The 14294-nt window shown below is 40.2% G+C and overlaps 1 protein-coding gene across 6 annotated transcripts in view; it reads left to right on the top strand.

Annotated features, from left to right (window-relative positions):
• The window catches only part of PLEKHA8 (pleckstrin homology domain containing A8), a 57296-nt gene extending 43238 nt beyond the window's left edge, over nucleotides 1–14058 (top strand). For 5 of the 6 annotated variants that reach the window (XM_072783620.1, XM_072783618.1, XM_072783619.1 and 2 more), the window contains exons 13-14: nucleotides 4203–4264; nucleotides 9126–14058. In XM_072783620.1, coding sequence (XP_072639721.1) covers nucleotides 4203–4264; nucleotides 9126–9323 — 260 coding nt within the window. In that variant the 3' untranslated portion in view covers nucleotides 9324–14058. The remainder of the gene's footprint in view (nucleotides 1–4202; nucleotides 4265–9125) is intronic. The other variant, XM_072783617.1, reaches the window with a different exon arrangement.
• The last annotated feature ends 236 nt before the right edge of the window (nucleotides 14059–14294 follow it).

Raw genomic sequence — 14294 nt, 5'->3', positions numbered from 1 at the left:
ACAGCACAAAGTAACTTGACGAATTCTTACCAATTACAGATTGACAATAGAGAAACACTGTCATATATTCAGTTCCTGGACAGAATAGTTATCTACCAACAGTGATGTGATGGAAAAGTTGTTTTCTCTCACATGCTGTAACAGGTTTAGGCATAATCAATCTCTAAATACCTCAGCAAATTTCTGGAGCACCTGGCTGCTTCAGTGAGTGGAGTGTATGACTCTTGATCTTGAGGTTGTAGGTTCGAACCCCACATTGGGTTTAGGGATTATTTAAAAATGAAATCTTTTAATACATACATACATACATACATACCTCAGCACATTTCTGAGTTATCAGTAAAGAAATCACATTTTTGTTATTTTATTTCACAAAGAGTAAACATTAGATTTTTAGAATGGCTTAAAGTGACAAGACTACCCCAAGTTCTCATTGTTTTTAACTTTGTGACCTTGGCCAAGTGACCATCTCTCTGGGTCTTTTGTTTCTTCTTTTGTAAAAGGAAAAGAATTGGGCAAGGTGATTGTTAAGGCTTCCTACTCAGAAATTTTGATTCAGCCTCTGAGGAACTGACACATCTCAAAGTTCTGGGAGAAGGGGATCATTTATGTCTTTCAGAGGCCAAAAATACTTGCAGATTATAGAACACGCATTATGATAATGAATGGATATTACAGTGAAGATTAATGTATTTCATTATCTAATCTTCTCTAGGTAACTAAAATAGGTCACGCTTAGACTTCATTTTATTTTAATGCAGCCTCATGTGGCAGGGATATTTGTAGCCCTAGAAGTCAGCTAAGGACTTTTGGCAAGTTGTGTTTTTTTGTGGGATATATATATATATCGAATTTTCTCTCATTTGTTGGTTTAAGTTATAATAGCGGTCTTTCTGGACCTGAGTCAGGACCCAGCGCAAATTCTCCAGTTGATTGCTCCTTGTCCTATTAGACTAGCTGGCCCACATTTTGCACTGTGGCAAAGCTCTTCCCTGGCAAGGTGTGGGTGTAGCAAGGGATGGCTGTCGCCTCTCGAAGGGCCAGGTGGGAGGGCACATCATTCTGCTATACAGACACTCCCCCTTCCTTAGACCAGACTGCCCCATTATTGGGACTAAACAGCACCCTTTCCCCCCTCCGCTGCCCCGCCACCCCCTCCCCCCCCCCCCCCCCCCCGCTATCCTAAAAAGGGTGGCATGGAGAAGGGTTTCTGGGCTTTGAAGGATTGACTTAAATAGCGGATTGTAAGAAAGGTATAGAGTCCCTGAGGTTTGGAGTAACATTGGAGTTCATCCAGCTAGGACCCCTTGGGAGCTGAAGACTGAGGGACCAGGACAGCTGCATTTGCTGCGAACTGTTAGGAAATGTAAATCTCACCCTCTTACTTACCACAGTTCCCAATTGGAATGATCATGGCTGTCAGAAGATCATAATGCAGTTTGTATAGGAAAAAAAGACTAAGAGAATATAACCGCAGGATGCCCACTGTGGTTATATCTGGGAGGCATGATTATATGTTTCTTTAGTTTCCTCCTTTTTGTATTTTCCTTATTTTCAACAATGAGCATGCATTACTTGTGAAATTAGGAAAAAGCAGATAAGTGTTAAGATTTTTTAGAAGTGCCACTGTGCCTTCGGTGGGAAGTTCAGAATCCTTGGCATGGCACATAAAGGTCCTCACCATTTGGCCCTAGCCCCAGTGATCTTCAGCCCTGATAAACTACTCCCCATTGCATAGCATGCCCCCATCTCTCACAGCTCCTTGGTGGTTGTCTGCAGCCCCAGCCACCACCCTTCTCTCTGCCCTACCAGCCTGTGAGACTTCTTTGGAGAATTCTTAGTCCACATGCCCACAGGCTGGGTTCATTTCTCTGTCTTCCTTTTTATTCTTACAGAAAGCTCTGTATACACGTCTTTACTATAGCAGTTGTCAGTTTATATAATACCACTTTGTTAAATGGCTGGCTCTCATAAGCCCAGAAACTTGCTGAGGGCAGTGGACTGACTGATTTTTAATCACTCAAGGATCTCCCCTGCCTTGCACAGTATGGGGTGTGTGGCAGCCCCTCATTGCATTGTGGATGTCCGCCAGCAGATTTTAATGTCACTGAATCCCATCTGTTTATTTATAATGGCATTTAATTCTTTGCCTGGACTAAGATCACAAGAAATAAAGTATTCCCACTGTTTTACTTCTGTGACTCACTTCAGGAGTGGACACCCAGGGGCCTGTACACTATCTTGCCAGCCCAAATGAATTCTTGGAAAGGATGGGTGGAATGTGGTTTGTCTTCCTGATTTACCTCAGAGAGTATGCCTACTGTTTTCTGCCCATCTGCACTATACACATAGAGGGCCAGCAACCCTTTCTTTGCTAAGGCCTTATACACCGTCTGCAGTGTCCCTGATACCATCTGTCCCCTTGGAGAATCAGATAGATTTGAAGTGTGGCTTACATCAAAGGCTTGTATCTATGAGCACACCCTACATCTATTCAGACTGCTCTCCTAAGAAAAAAATTAAATTTAATCTTGAGTTCTCCTTTAGGCTGTTTGTAAGAGTCTTCTCCATACTTGAACTTATTATTTCTTTATTGTTTCTGCTTTAGCTTACCAACAGGGTGCTGGCATTTCCACCTGTTCTTAAAACTTTAGATAACCAGAGGAATCTGTTACATTTCAAATGTACCGTCTTTTATGTAAAATATAAATTGTATTTTATGCAAAGTTGAATTATGTAAACTTGATAGTAGCGTATGCTAAAAGTATAATAAAGCCTCATCCAAATTTTTAAAAGAAAAGTTGACAAGAATTACATTATTTCCAAACCAGAGGGCTTGAGTAAATTGTTAAAATGTGTTTAAGCTACAGCCACCTGCCCGGAAAATGCAGATACCTGACATCCTTTGGCAGTATTCTGTGAGCCACATTGCAGTGAACTGCATAAACTTGTGATTGTAATTTTTCAGTGTCTGCTTTTCTGTTATGTTAACATCTGCTTTTGTTATAATTTGAAATATTTTTATATCCTATTATAATGTCACTTAAACATTGATTAAATGGTGGTGGCACTTGTACTGGTGCTGAAACTAGCACATGAAAATAATTGAGTTTGGAATAAAATTTAGATGTGATAAAGCATGATAAAGAAGGTCAGACGACCCCTGTGATCCCTAGCTATTATTTAGGAATGAGCACTCTGTAAACACTGGAGATGGTGCTTCAAAATGAAATGGAGTGTTGATACAAGTGCACTGTGGTAATGTAGATCGGTGCCTCCTGAGAATGCATTTATTCCTTTGGAAAAATCAGTTTTGAATTTTGCATGTATTATTCAAATCCTTAAGGAACACGTCCCTTGCATAAAATGCAGTCATTTTGTTCTTGAGATTTTTTTTTTGTAATTAAAATTATTATATGCCAGTTTTAAAATCTCATTTTAAAACATATTGGGACAAAAATCATAGGTTTTTATCTTTAAAGTCTAGAATATGAGTGACTTTCATTAATAGGTCTCACCAAGAACTTTATAACTAGCTTAGTAATTTCAAGCCACTCTGTCCATGGTAGTTTTAAAGGTGTCTTGGTTTAATACTGTATATCCATGGTAATGGGGACATCTAGGACAAACATTTAATATACCAGAATAGAATGTTAGAATTGAAAGGAAACTCAAAGATCAGGTTACAAAGAGGGAAACCAAGAAGACCGCTAAGGGACTGGCTCAGAGTCCCATAACATTCAGAGAACTACATTTTTATATTCTTATAGTGTATTTTTAATTGTATTTAGTTTAGATTTTTCCAATTACACCCCCTCCCCATCTTTATTTCCTGATATGGACATTTCTCACCATTTTAATAAACTGAAGTTCAGATATATTTACACAGGGTAAAAGTGGAGCTATCTGTTTTTTTGTTAAAAAAAAAAAATCTTTGTAGGCTTTTTCCACTGAAGTTCAGATATATTTACACAGGGTAAAAGTGGAGCTATCTGTTTTTTGTTTAAAAAAAATCTTTGTAGGCTTTTTTCCTACTCAAGACTTTTGGGGCACATAATCTTGTAATTAGACTTTTCTCATCAGCTCATAATACCAGTAGGATCATGCTACCATGTACATTAGAAAGGAGGTGCTACAAATAGCACATCTGATTCTAGTGAAATTGTGGTTCATGGAGTTTTTTTTTTTTTTTTCTTTTCAAGATAACGCATATGGTAAAACATTACGGCAGCACCATGGCTGGGTAGTTCGAGGGGTTTTTGCGGTAAGTAATCCTCCTGCCTCCTAATGTTCTGATGGTCACAGCGAGATGTTTTTTTTTGTGTGCATGGTGTTTCTGTTTGCTTTGTTCTCAAGAATAAGAATACAGTGTTGCCTGTTTAAGTCTGTAGATCTTTGTTGTGTGGAAATGTTGGCAATAGAAAATGTCTAGACTAGAAAAAACTGTTAGCGTGCTTTTCCCTGTCCAGCTCGAGCTCCAGCTCCAGTGACCATGTGGAGATTGTAGTTGTCTTCTCATCAGTGCAGTGGCCCCAGTGCTGGGAGACCAGCGGTGTCTTCAAACTCATGGCTCCCTCTACTGCCCATGTATTTGGTCCTCTTAAGTCCCAGGTTTTAATTGACTTGTCTTCCACTTAGTCACACTTCATCTTTGAATATTAACTAAGTTGGTGTGCCAGCGGCTAGGGCTTCTTAGAAACCACTTCTTAGTCAATTTTCTTCATTGTAGGAGGTGTTTGTTTTCAGGTGTTTTGGCTCCTGTTACCCTGCCATTCCTTTCTTCCCAGCATGTTGACCTAAGAAGAACACATACCTGGGAATCATAGTCCCCTGCACAAGGCAATTAGCCTGCTTTGTAAAATTGCAGGAGTAGATGGCCCCTTTATGTGAACAGTAATACTCTGTGATTCTCCCGTCATCTGAGGAGAAGTGAGCCTTAGGTACATCTGTAAAAAGGCAGAGTCTTGTGTAGTGGTATGCTAGCAAACACCACAGAATATGAGTGTTCGGTGGAAGGTCAGAGGGTAGAAACAGCCTTGCACATGTCTTTTACTAGGATGGGACACATTATTTGCTGAGATAAGAACTGTTTAGGTCATGATTTATTAAGGGTAGGTAAAGAAAGTGGGAAGAATTTAGTGTGGAAGAAATAAATTTTAGTGAAATGAAATAATGTTTTGAAAGCGTGGAGACTCTATACCCCACCGCTCATTGGAGTAGGAGCCAGAGCCACTGCTGCAGCCACAAAGTGCTCACGCTTACCTTCAGTACATGTCTCATCATCATCATGATAGCCACCGTTTGGCTCTTGGACACCTTTGTGTACCAGGCACAGCACAAGATTCTACATTCGTTACCTTAGGTAATCCTCAGGGCATACTCTCAACTGTTCGACAAGTTCAGATCTGTTCATTTGAGTCCCAGAGTAAAGGTGTGACGGAGCCTGGGTCTAAACCGGCTCTGCTGTCTCCAGGGCTAGTGCTCATCGCTCACATCGCCGCTTTCTGCCATGAAGCAGGATGGAGAGGCTGCGCTGAGGATTAGGCAGTGGATGCGGTATGTTCGGGATCTCCCGGAGTAAACACTGACTGCTTGTAGGTGCCTGAAATCCAAGTTCCCCTGGTGAGATGACAAAGCATAAAAACATTGAGTTGCCCTATTCATAAGAAACAAAGGTGGTGTTGTAGTTGGTTTTGTGGTATAGAAGTCAGAGTTTAATCCTGAAATAGTAATGATCCAAGAGATGTTGCCAAAAAGAATATAAGTATAGCAGAAAATTTAGCATAAGCAAGAGTCTTTGAAAGGACTTTGTTAATTCTCAGCATTTTCCCCAGGAAATAGTAATTTAGACTCAAAGAAATGTAAAAATCATGGAGGAATGGAAAGGGAAAATATTACAATATCCATATTCTCTACTCTGTAATAACCATCTTTAACATTTTTGTGGTTTTTTTTACCTTCTTAGCTTATATTTTTATATATATTTACTTATTCTTTTAATGCTGTTCTACTTAATTGTATATATATTTATCTAAGTATATATCTTATAGGTGCTTATATTTTTATATCTATGTTTTGTTACATGTGTAAAATTATTTTGTATATTCTGTATATGCATGTAAATTTTTTGATAGTTAGCTTGGAGTATAATTCTGTATTATTTCTCTTCCCACTTAACAGATTCTATCATGGCCATGTTTAAATGCCATAAGGGCTTTGAAAATCATTATTTTTAGTGACTGCATACTTCCCTAGTATGGACATACCATGATTTATTTGCCAGTCCTCTATGATAGAAGTTTAAGCTGCTTCTGAGTCTGTTGTTACAAATACAACAGCATTCGTTTACATCCCTTTTTGACCAGAACTCTTTTATTTCCTAAAAGTAGGTGCCTAGAAGTGAAATTGTTATATTTGACAGCAAGAACTATTAGAACTTAGAATTTTGAGCACTTACCAGCTGTTGTTTTAAGTGCTTTACATATATTTAGTGATCTCATAATTCTGAAGTCTGTTCTCTTATCTTCCCTGTCATAGATAAAGAAACCTGAGACACAAGAGGTGATCTAATACACCCAAAGTTAGAGAGGAAGAACATTTTGAAGGCTCTCAATATTCCAATAATTTTTATAGTTGTTGGTTTTTAAGAAAATAGATTATGTTGAGCATTTGCCAACAGCCATTATCAATAAAAGAGCTAGATTAGCCCTTCCAGCCTCTCCTGTGATTCTGCAAGTCATCCCTACTGTAGAAAGCATATTGTTCCCCAGTGTGCAAAGTGATCAGCAGGGGCAAAGTCATTAACTGGTCTCGGTTGCTCAGGGAAGCATCTTTTATAACCCAGGAATTTGAGTCATCTACCAGACAAATAGTGAACTTTTATCTTCAAGCAGTTGTAATTCACAGGACCAAAGCCCAGTCCAGGCTCTGCCTGCAGCATGTGTCCTAACAATGTGTCCTTTGACCTTTTTGGTTTCCTCCTCAGTTGTGTTCTATCTCTGGTTCCTAAGTAGACTTGACTGCATCACAGTCCTCTGGGAACCTTTGAGAAATACATTCTTGACAAAACTTTTCATAAATTGTATTATACCTAAATACACATGCATAGGGCTTGATTTTATTTTTTTGTTTTTTATATCAAAAAGTCCAAAAAGATTATGAGAAAAAATAGCAGCCCCTGCCTTCTGTGCACGCCTTTACAGACTCACTCCAAAGATGCTGCCACTTTCAGCTACTGTGACTATTTCTTCCAGTACCTTCATAATCCTAAAAATGTTTGCTATTATTCTTGGCCTCATCAATTTTAGTCATTAATGTTGACTTTCTGTTATAGATTAGAATTTAGCTTTCTTTAGACCTTACTATCACTACCTAATTTCCCATCTCCACCTTCCCAATAGTATATCACAAAATAATATGAAGATAAACCAAGATTCTGTGGATTTTTTCCCCTTTTTTCCTGTACAAGTTTTATATTTTCCCCTGCATCATCAGATCTCTCAAATTATCATTCTGAACCCACAGACATGTCATGTTTATCTGTGTTGAGTTTTTTTGTTTCTTTTCTTGGAGACTTCCCTTCCAGAACTTTCTAAACTCACAGCCAGTCTTAATTAGCTATTCAGTCCTGGTGTACTGCTATGCCCTAGGACTCTTCTTTACAAGTTTTTCTATACTAAATCCCCATCTCACACTAACTTCTCAGGTTCTGTTACTTCTTGATCTAATCCCTTGTTTTACTGATGTCTTCTAATGGCTTGCTAAGAGTGGTACAAGGGAGCTAAACTTCTGAGTCTCTGCATGTCTGAAAATGTCTTTGTTCTTTTCCAGAGTGATGCTTTGGCTTCTATAGAACACTAGGTTAATAATAATTTTCTCTCAGAATTTTGAAAGTATTTCTCTGTTGTCCTTCAGCTTCCGCTGTTATTACTGTAGAATCCAACGACATTCCAGTTCCTGTTCCATTGTATATAAACTGTCCCTTACCCCCCTACTAGATGCTTCTAGGATCTTTATCCCACATCCTAAAATTTCATGATATTCTCCTTTTAGTCTTTATCATTTATTATGCTGAGTACTGGGTAGATCTTTAAATCCAAAGACTTACATCCTTCAGTTCTCTGGGATTTTCTAACATTTTTTAGATAATTGCCTTCCCTTCATTCTCTGCTTTCCTGTGTACTTCTACCATTATTTGAGTATTTGGTATGTGTCAGAAAGTGGGCTAAACATGTGCTACATATTGCATTAATCTTTCAAATAAGGAAAATGGTACCAGTCCTACAGATGAGGAAATGGAGGTTCTAGGAGGTTAAGCACCTTGCTTAAGTTTCTCAAGCTAATATGTGAAAGATTTAGATTCGAGCCCAGGTCTCCTTCACCCAAGCCATGCTTTAACCATTGCATGATAATTCCAGTTACTATCCAATTACCAAAAGGGGGTGGCTTAATTCTCAAAGACTTTTAAAGAACAGGGAAGCTCAAGAAAGAGTGTAATTAATTCAAGATTCCAGAATCTCCAGAGCTATCAGCAGAGCCAATCCAGTAGATACCAGATAGCAGAGTCACTCCTAAGTTCAGATCTTGGCCCTGACACTCATGATCTATATAATGTTCACCTGTAAAATAGGGATATAAACTGTATCAAGGTGCAGAGGAAATATTACCATGTCGGGGGAAAGAGGGCTAGGCAGAGAAACCTACATGGGATGGGACAGAAATGAGTGAGGTGCCCTGGAAGGCTGGCCAGGTGGGAGCAAATAGAGTAGTAGGAAGATGTGTGCAGATGGATTCTGAGGATTCAAAAGGCATAGTCTGGATCACACTGTGAATGAGAAGGGAGCTCTTCTCAAACTCTTTCCTCTCGGCACCCCCTGATTTGTTGGTATCATTCATCCTCAAGATGGCTCAAGTACATACAGCCATTTTACAGCCTTAAAATTTGTTGTTCTGGTGTTTGAAATGTAATTTCAGAGTTTATGGATCGGAAGGGTATGTTCCTGCTTTTTTTTTACTCTCGCTCTCCTAATCTGTGTGTATGTGTGCATGTATGCACTCATGTGTAAGAGTAAAGCGTGCATCAGCAAGGGACGTGATACAGATTCTCACGAACAGTTCTTTTGCAGTTAGCTCTGAGGGCAGCTCCATCCTATGAAGATTTTGTCGCCGCATTAACCATAAAGGAAGGCGACCACCAGAAAGCAGCTTTCAGTGTTGGAATGCAGAGGGACCTCAGCCTTTACCTCCCTGCCATGGAAAAGCAGCTGGCGATACTGGACACTTTATACGAGGTCCACGGACTGGAGTCTGATGAGGTGGTATGACGTCTGCAGCACTGCGCCGCCTCCTAACTTCAGGGAATAAAGTCTGCTAAAGTGTTTTGTTGCCCTGCTTAATTTCCAGCAGCAGCTTCAACCTTCTCCAATTCCTTACTTGAGGGGATGGAGAGATGGAGGCAAAGCCTAGTGCTTTTATATATAATTTTTAAAAATGCATATGTCTTTTGTGTGTTTAAAAACCAAGGTGCTATATATTCAGTTCAAAGGGCCTCCTGGAAACCAAATCGTAGCTGTTATATTAGAATTGAACAGCAAGTTATAAGAGCAGATTTAACAAATGAATTTGTTGGTATTGTGTTTTGTTTTTACCTTTTAGTTTTAATGGGCCTCCCAAACCCAAACTGAAAATGAGCAAATTCTGTATCAAGGACTATAACACATTGCCAGTGTTTCACTCAACTTAGACTAAAAATTTGGGGTAGGCTAAGTTCCTTTGTGGAAGCTATTAAAATGTAGAGTCTGGTATTCCTAGACATTCAGAGAAACCTCTTCTCCATGGCTCTGTAGGCAAGAAGATTCTGTGTGGTCCAAGTGTTTGGGGCATTGATGTGAGCGTGTCATTGTGGAAGGAGGAAGACACAAGGAGTGCCATCCCTGTTTATGTGGGGGGGGAGACAGTGGCTCTGAACATATGAGTGGTGTGCCCTGATCAGAGCTGGAGGACAGTATGGCAGAGACGCAACATGTGATCTGAGATGACCCCTATCTAGTGCCCACACTTTACAAGCATGCTTTCCCATGAACCATCTGAATTGGACATAACAGTGAAACTGTGACATCCAGGGTTTTTTATCCATTTCAAAAGTAAGGTTGAGAGCTTGAGGGATTTGCTCACAGTCACACAGCTTCTAATTAGAGGAAGCAGGTCATTTCAAAGTGTGATCTGGACCACCTCTCCAGCAAAATCACATGGAGTGCTTCAAAAAGCAAATTCCTAGGCCTTACCCTGACCTGAGAACCTGCATAGTAGGGGTGGGACTTAGGAATCTGCATTTGAATAAACTTTCCAGGTGATTCTTCTGCACCCAGGGTTGAAGAACCACGAAATTAAATTCTAGTTTACAGGACTCCTCATCTTCTGCATGAACTAAATGATATATCCTTTTTTCTCAAAGAGGAAGAGGCTTTCACTGAAATAAAATAGTTGAAGGGAGAGCAAGAAGTGGAGCAAATGTACTCAGTTTTCTTGATTGCACTGGCCTCAGCACCCAGCCAGCAGGCTTTGGCATTGCAATCAGGGACCTTGCTTCTCAATGTGCTGTCTGATCAATCTTGGTGTAAGCGCCAGTAGTGCAGAGCCAGCCAAATACAGCTGCTTATCAATCTCAAAAGCTTGGGAACTGTGTCAGAATTTAAAGGTGGGATTTACACTTGCATAAAGCAACACTGGGTAGGCATTCTCCTAAAAAGTGTGTGATGCCAGGAGTCTTCAGTAGGCCAAGCTGCCAAAAGTGGGCATGGGCGGGAAGTCGTGGTGGCTTCTCCACTAGAGGCTGCTGCTTTCCAGTAGCTAGAAGAGACATTCCAAGGTAGTGCCTCAGAGTAGAAGGTGAGTTCCTTAAAAGGACACAGGTGATTGCTACCTGAGCAGCCCTGCAGATGATACTTTTCCTAGGGCAAAGAGAACCCTCTTGAGGCAGGGGTTGATGTAGAGAGGAGTTTTGATTTTGTCTTTTGTTTTGTCCTTAAACAAAATGGTGTTTATTTAGCTCAGGTTAATGAAACAGGTGCCCCACTCATTAAAGACTTCTGGAAAATGCTTAAACTTAGAAAAACAAGTGTTTTAAGGCGGGAGGAAAAGGTGCTAAAATGATATTGATTCATTTGTATTTTAGCACTTGCTGTTGGCAGCTACCGAGGTGGGTGTGTCATCCTCTCCCACTCCCTCGAGTCATCAGTGTGGATCTCCTCTGTCTAGTGTGAATATGATGGCAGAGCTAGAGGATAATTCAGACTTGCTGCCCTTGACATAGCCTACTAAAAGGGAAAAAGAGAAAAAATTAAAAACAGCCAGTCTTTGCTTGAACCCTGAATGAAGACACTGTAGGCGTGGTGCTGCTGGAAGGGGCTGCTCCTGGGAGACTATAAGTATCTGTTCTGAGCAACTGCTGCTGCCCCATCACTTCAGGTGAACTCATGTGTTCTCCTGGAGAAGGGGTGGGCGCATTGAAAACAACTCAGATTTGCCACCGAGGCTCTGGATACATACAGAAAGAAAGCTACTCAGCATGGCCCTTTCACATTTATATAGGTACTGCCTTGGTTTCTATAACTCAGTTTTCTAGGAAAGAAGAGTTGGATATGATCCAGGGTCCTTGGGAACCTAGATCAGGTTAGCTTGAATAACTTGAAGAGGTTATATTTTGTACTCTCCCTCCCCCCTTTTGCCACCCCTGTAGAGAGGGGGTAAGGTTTTTGGTAGGTACTTTCCTCACTGGAGCATGTGAAGTGTGCCTGATAAGTATAAAGCTTGGAGGGCCCTAAACAAAAGCTTGTATTAGGTGATACACTAGGTGATAAATTGAACTTGGCCTGAAGTATGGCGTAGCCAGGGCTTCATCCTGGATCTACAGAGTTTGCTTTTAGTTCAGGTACTAATCTGCAGGTATCATCCTAGATGGGAACAAAGAGAGAGGATAGTTAAGACCTTTCCTCGGTAGCTCTCCAAGATTTCTTTGATATCTCAGCTTTCTTTTCCCCAGAGACCGAGATGAGATGAAAGCATGTTATGCTTGTTAACAGAGAAATCGCCCTGCTCTCATTGCTCAAAACATTTTTAGGAGTCCTTTTTTAGAGTAACCTTTAGAGAGATCCTGAAGAAGAAAGTAAGTTGTCTTCTAGGTATTAGTAGAAGCTACTAAGTAATATTTGGATGATCCCTGACAAAAATGCTTGCAAACACATAATTTTATCACTTGTGCTCTTCTCCAGGAGAAGCCATGCTTAGGAGGGATTGATGTATATTTGTCCAACGAAACAAAATCCTTTCAGAGATGGGAATTTTTTTTTGTCCTTTGAAAGTAAATTTGATTTATTTTAGTTAATCCTGGTGACATAAGTTGGAGGGATACCTTTTGGGGGCAAAACCAACCAATGACTATGAGGTAGAGCTGATTCTCTTGTCAACTCTCGATTCAGCTCTGCAGGGTGTTCTAGAAGCAGGGCTCTCAGGATGTCAAACACCTCAGTCCCCAGGGAATTGAGAATTGACTTTGAAAGGCAGTGTTCATTAGGATGTGTAAGTAGCGGCTTGAGGCACCTTATCATCACTATTTGCATGTCATTCCCAACAAAAAGTTTCCTCCAATGTCAGTTTGCACGCTAAGGGATATCCGAACTCCAGAACTCAGCCTTACTGCTTTCCTCTCCTTTTTTTTCTTACAAGAGATTGCCAGCAGAGCCCCCTCAGAGCACCAAATCCATCCCCCATTTTAGCCCTTCTGCCCCATTCCTCAGCGACATCCTCTAATGCATATGTGGAGCCCAGGGTGAGGTGTCCAGTCAGTGGGGATTCTCTTCCCCTCTTGGACTTCAGGAGCTTCTTTAAAGAACCTCCGTTCCCATTTGCTGTAGCTGTAAAGCAGGTGACCACCGTGTGCGGAAAGTAACCTATCAGACAAACACTGCTGGGAAAGTTTGCGAGCTTCTCTTTTTTATTATTATTCGCACACATGTATGTATCCAAAGTTAATGCTTTCATCTTTATATTTTCGGAACAGTGCTTTTAATCAAGAAAAATATATGGTAGGAGCCAATAAATAAAGTATACTTTTCTTTATTAAATTAGAAGTAAAGGAGTTGAAGTAAGAGGCATCGTATTAAGGAGACTTAATCTGATTATGAAAGTCCTATCTATGAAGAAACCTCATTTAAGGCAGTAGAAGGAGTCAGAAGGTCATGAGCAATATAAGATGATGTGAGGCAACTTTCTGAAAGAAAACTATTTTCATGGTTTTTTTTTTTTTTTTTTTTTCTATTTAAACTACTACATCCCATGAGGACTTGGTTACTTTGTGGTGCATTTCTGAGTCATTGATTAAAATCCGTTCCTTCTGGTCTTCATCCCAGCTTTTATAGCTTTTCAGCTTCCCTGTTCTGAGGTTCTGTGGTTTTTTTTTTTTTTTTTTTAAGGTAAACAATCAATCTTTTTTATATTTTTAGATTTAGAATTTGTAAGTAAAGTCTATTTTAAGCCATTGTTGTGTTAGCTGAGCTTCTGTGATTGGTCCTAGAGGGCCTGACTGCAGATGCTCTTGGTCATCTGGTACAGCCTGTACACCAGCATCAGCGTGTGCAGTAAACCTGTGTCCCTGTGAAGTGCATATAGAGGGCTTTATTTAGAAATAATGTTCTGCTTTTGGATGTCCCTTTGTAACCTGCAGTTGCTTACTCAGGGCTTCATAATAATGACATTAAAAAAATTACTCAGTAGCTGTCTAATGGTATTTTAAGACTGTTTATCAATTACAAGGTTGTTAGGGATCCATTCAACAGTTCCACAAACATACTGTTCATCAGACCTTCTCTGTAAACGCTCCTGGTTTCCATCCCGTCGCAGCCAGTCGTCCTGTGTACAGAGGCCGTTTGCATGATTTCTCGTTGCGCTGCTGCACTAAGGCACTCCAGGGCATGATTAAATGATCGGTGGCGGTACAGCTGACGCATGCATTGATCTTTCTCCTCCACTGTTTTTATATAGCCTTTTATTAAAAGGGGGGGGGGGGAAACATACCACTACTCAGTAATGCAAAAGTTTGTGAGATTTCTTTTGGTTACCCTTTTTAATCACTTCTCTTGCAGAGTGAACAGATGTTTTCGGCTAAGCTATGTAAGATGACAAGAAAGAGACCCTGCTTGTTTTAAGCACCATTCTTTCTATTACATATATTTTACAGCGTGGTCAGTATTTCTTCCCTGTACTTTATAAACAGCAGCCACCCTGGGATGGTTGGCACC

This window comes from Canis lupus, chromosome 18, assembly GCF_048164855.1.
Source record: "Canis lupus baileyi chromosome 18, mCanLup2.hap1, whole genome shotgun sequence".
In the NCBI taxonomy this organism is placed as follows: Eukaryota; Metazoa; Chordata; class Mammalia; order Carnivora; family Canidae; genus Canis; species Canis lupus.
Note: the sequence above shows the minus strand (reverse complement) of the source record. Positions and strands in the feature narration are given on the sequence as shown.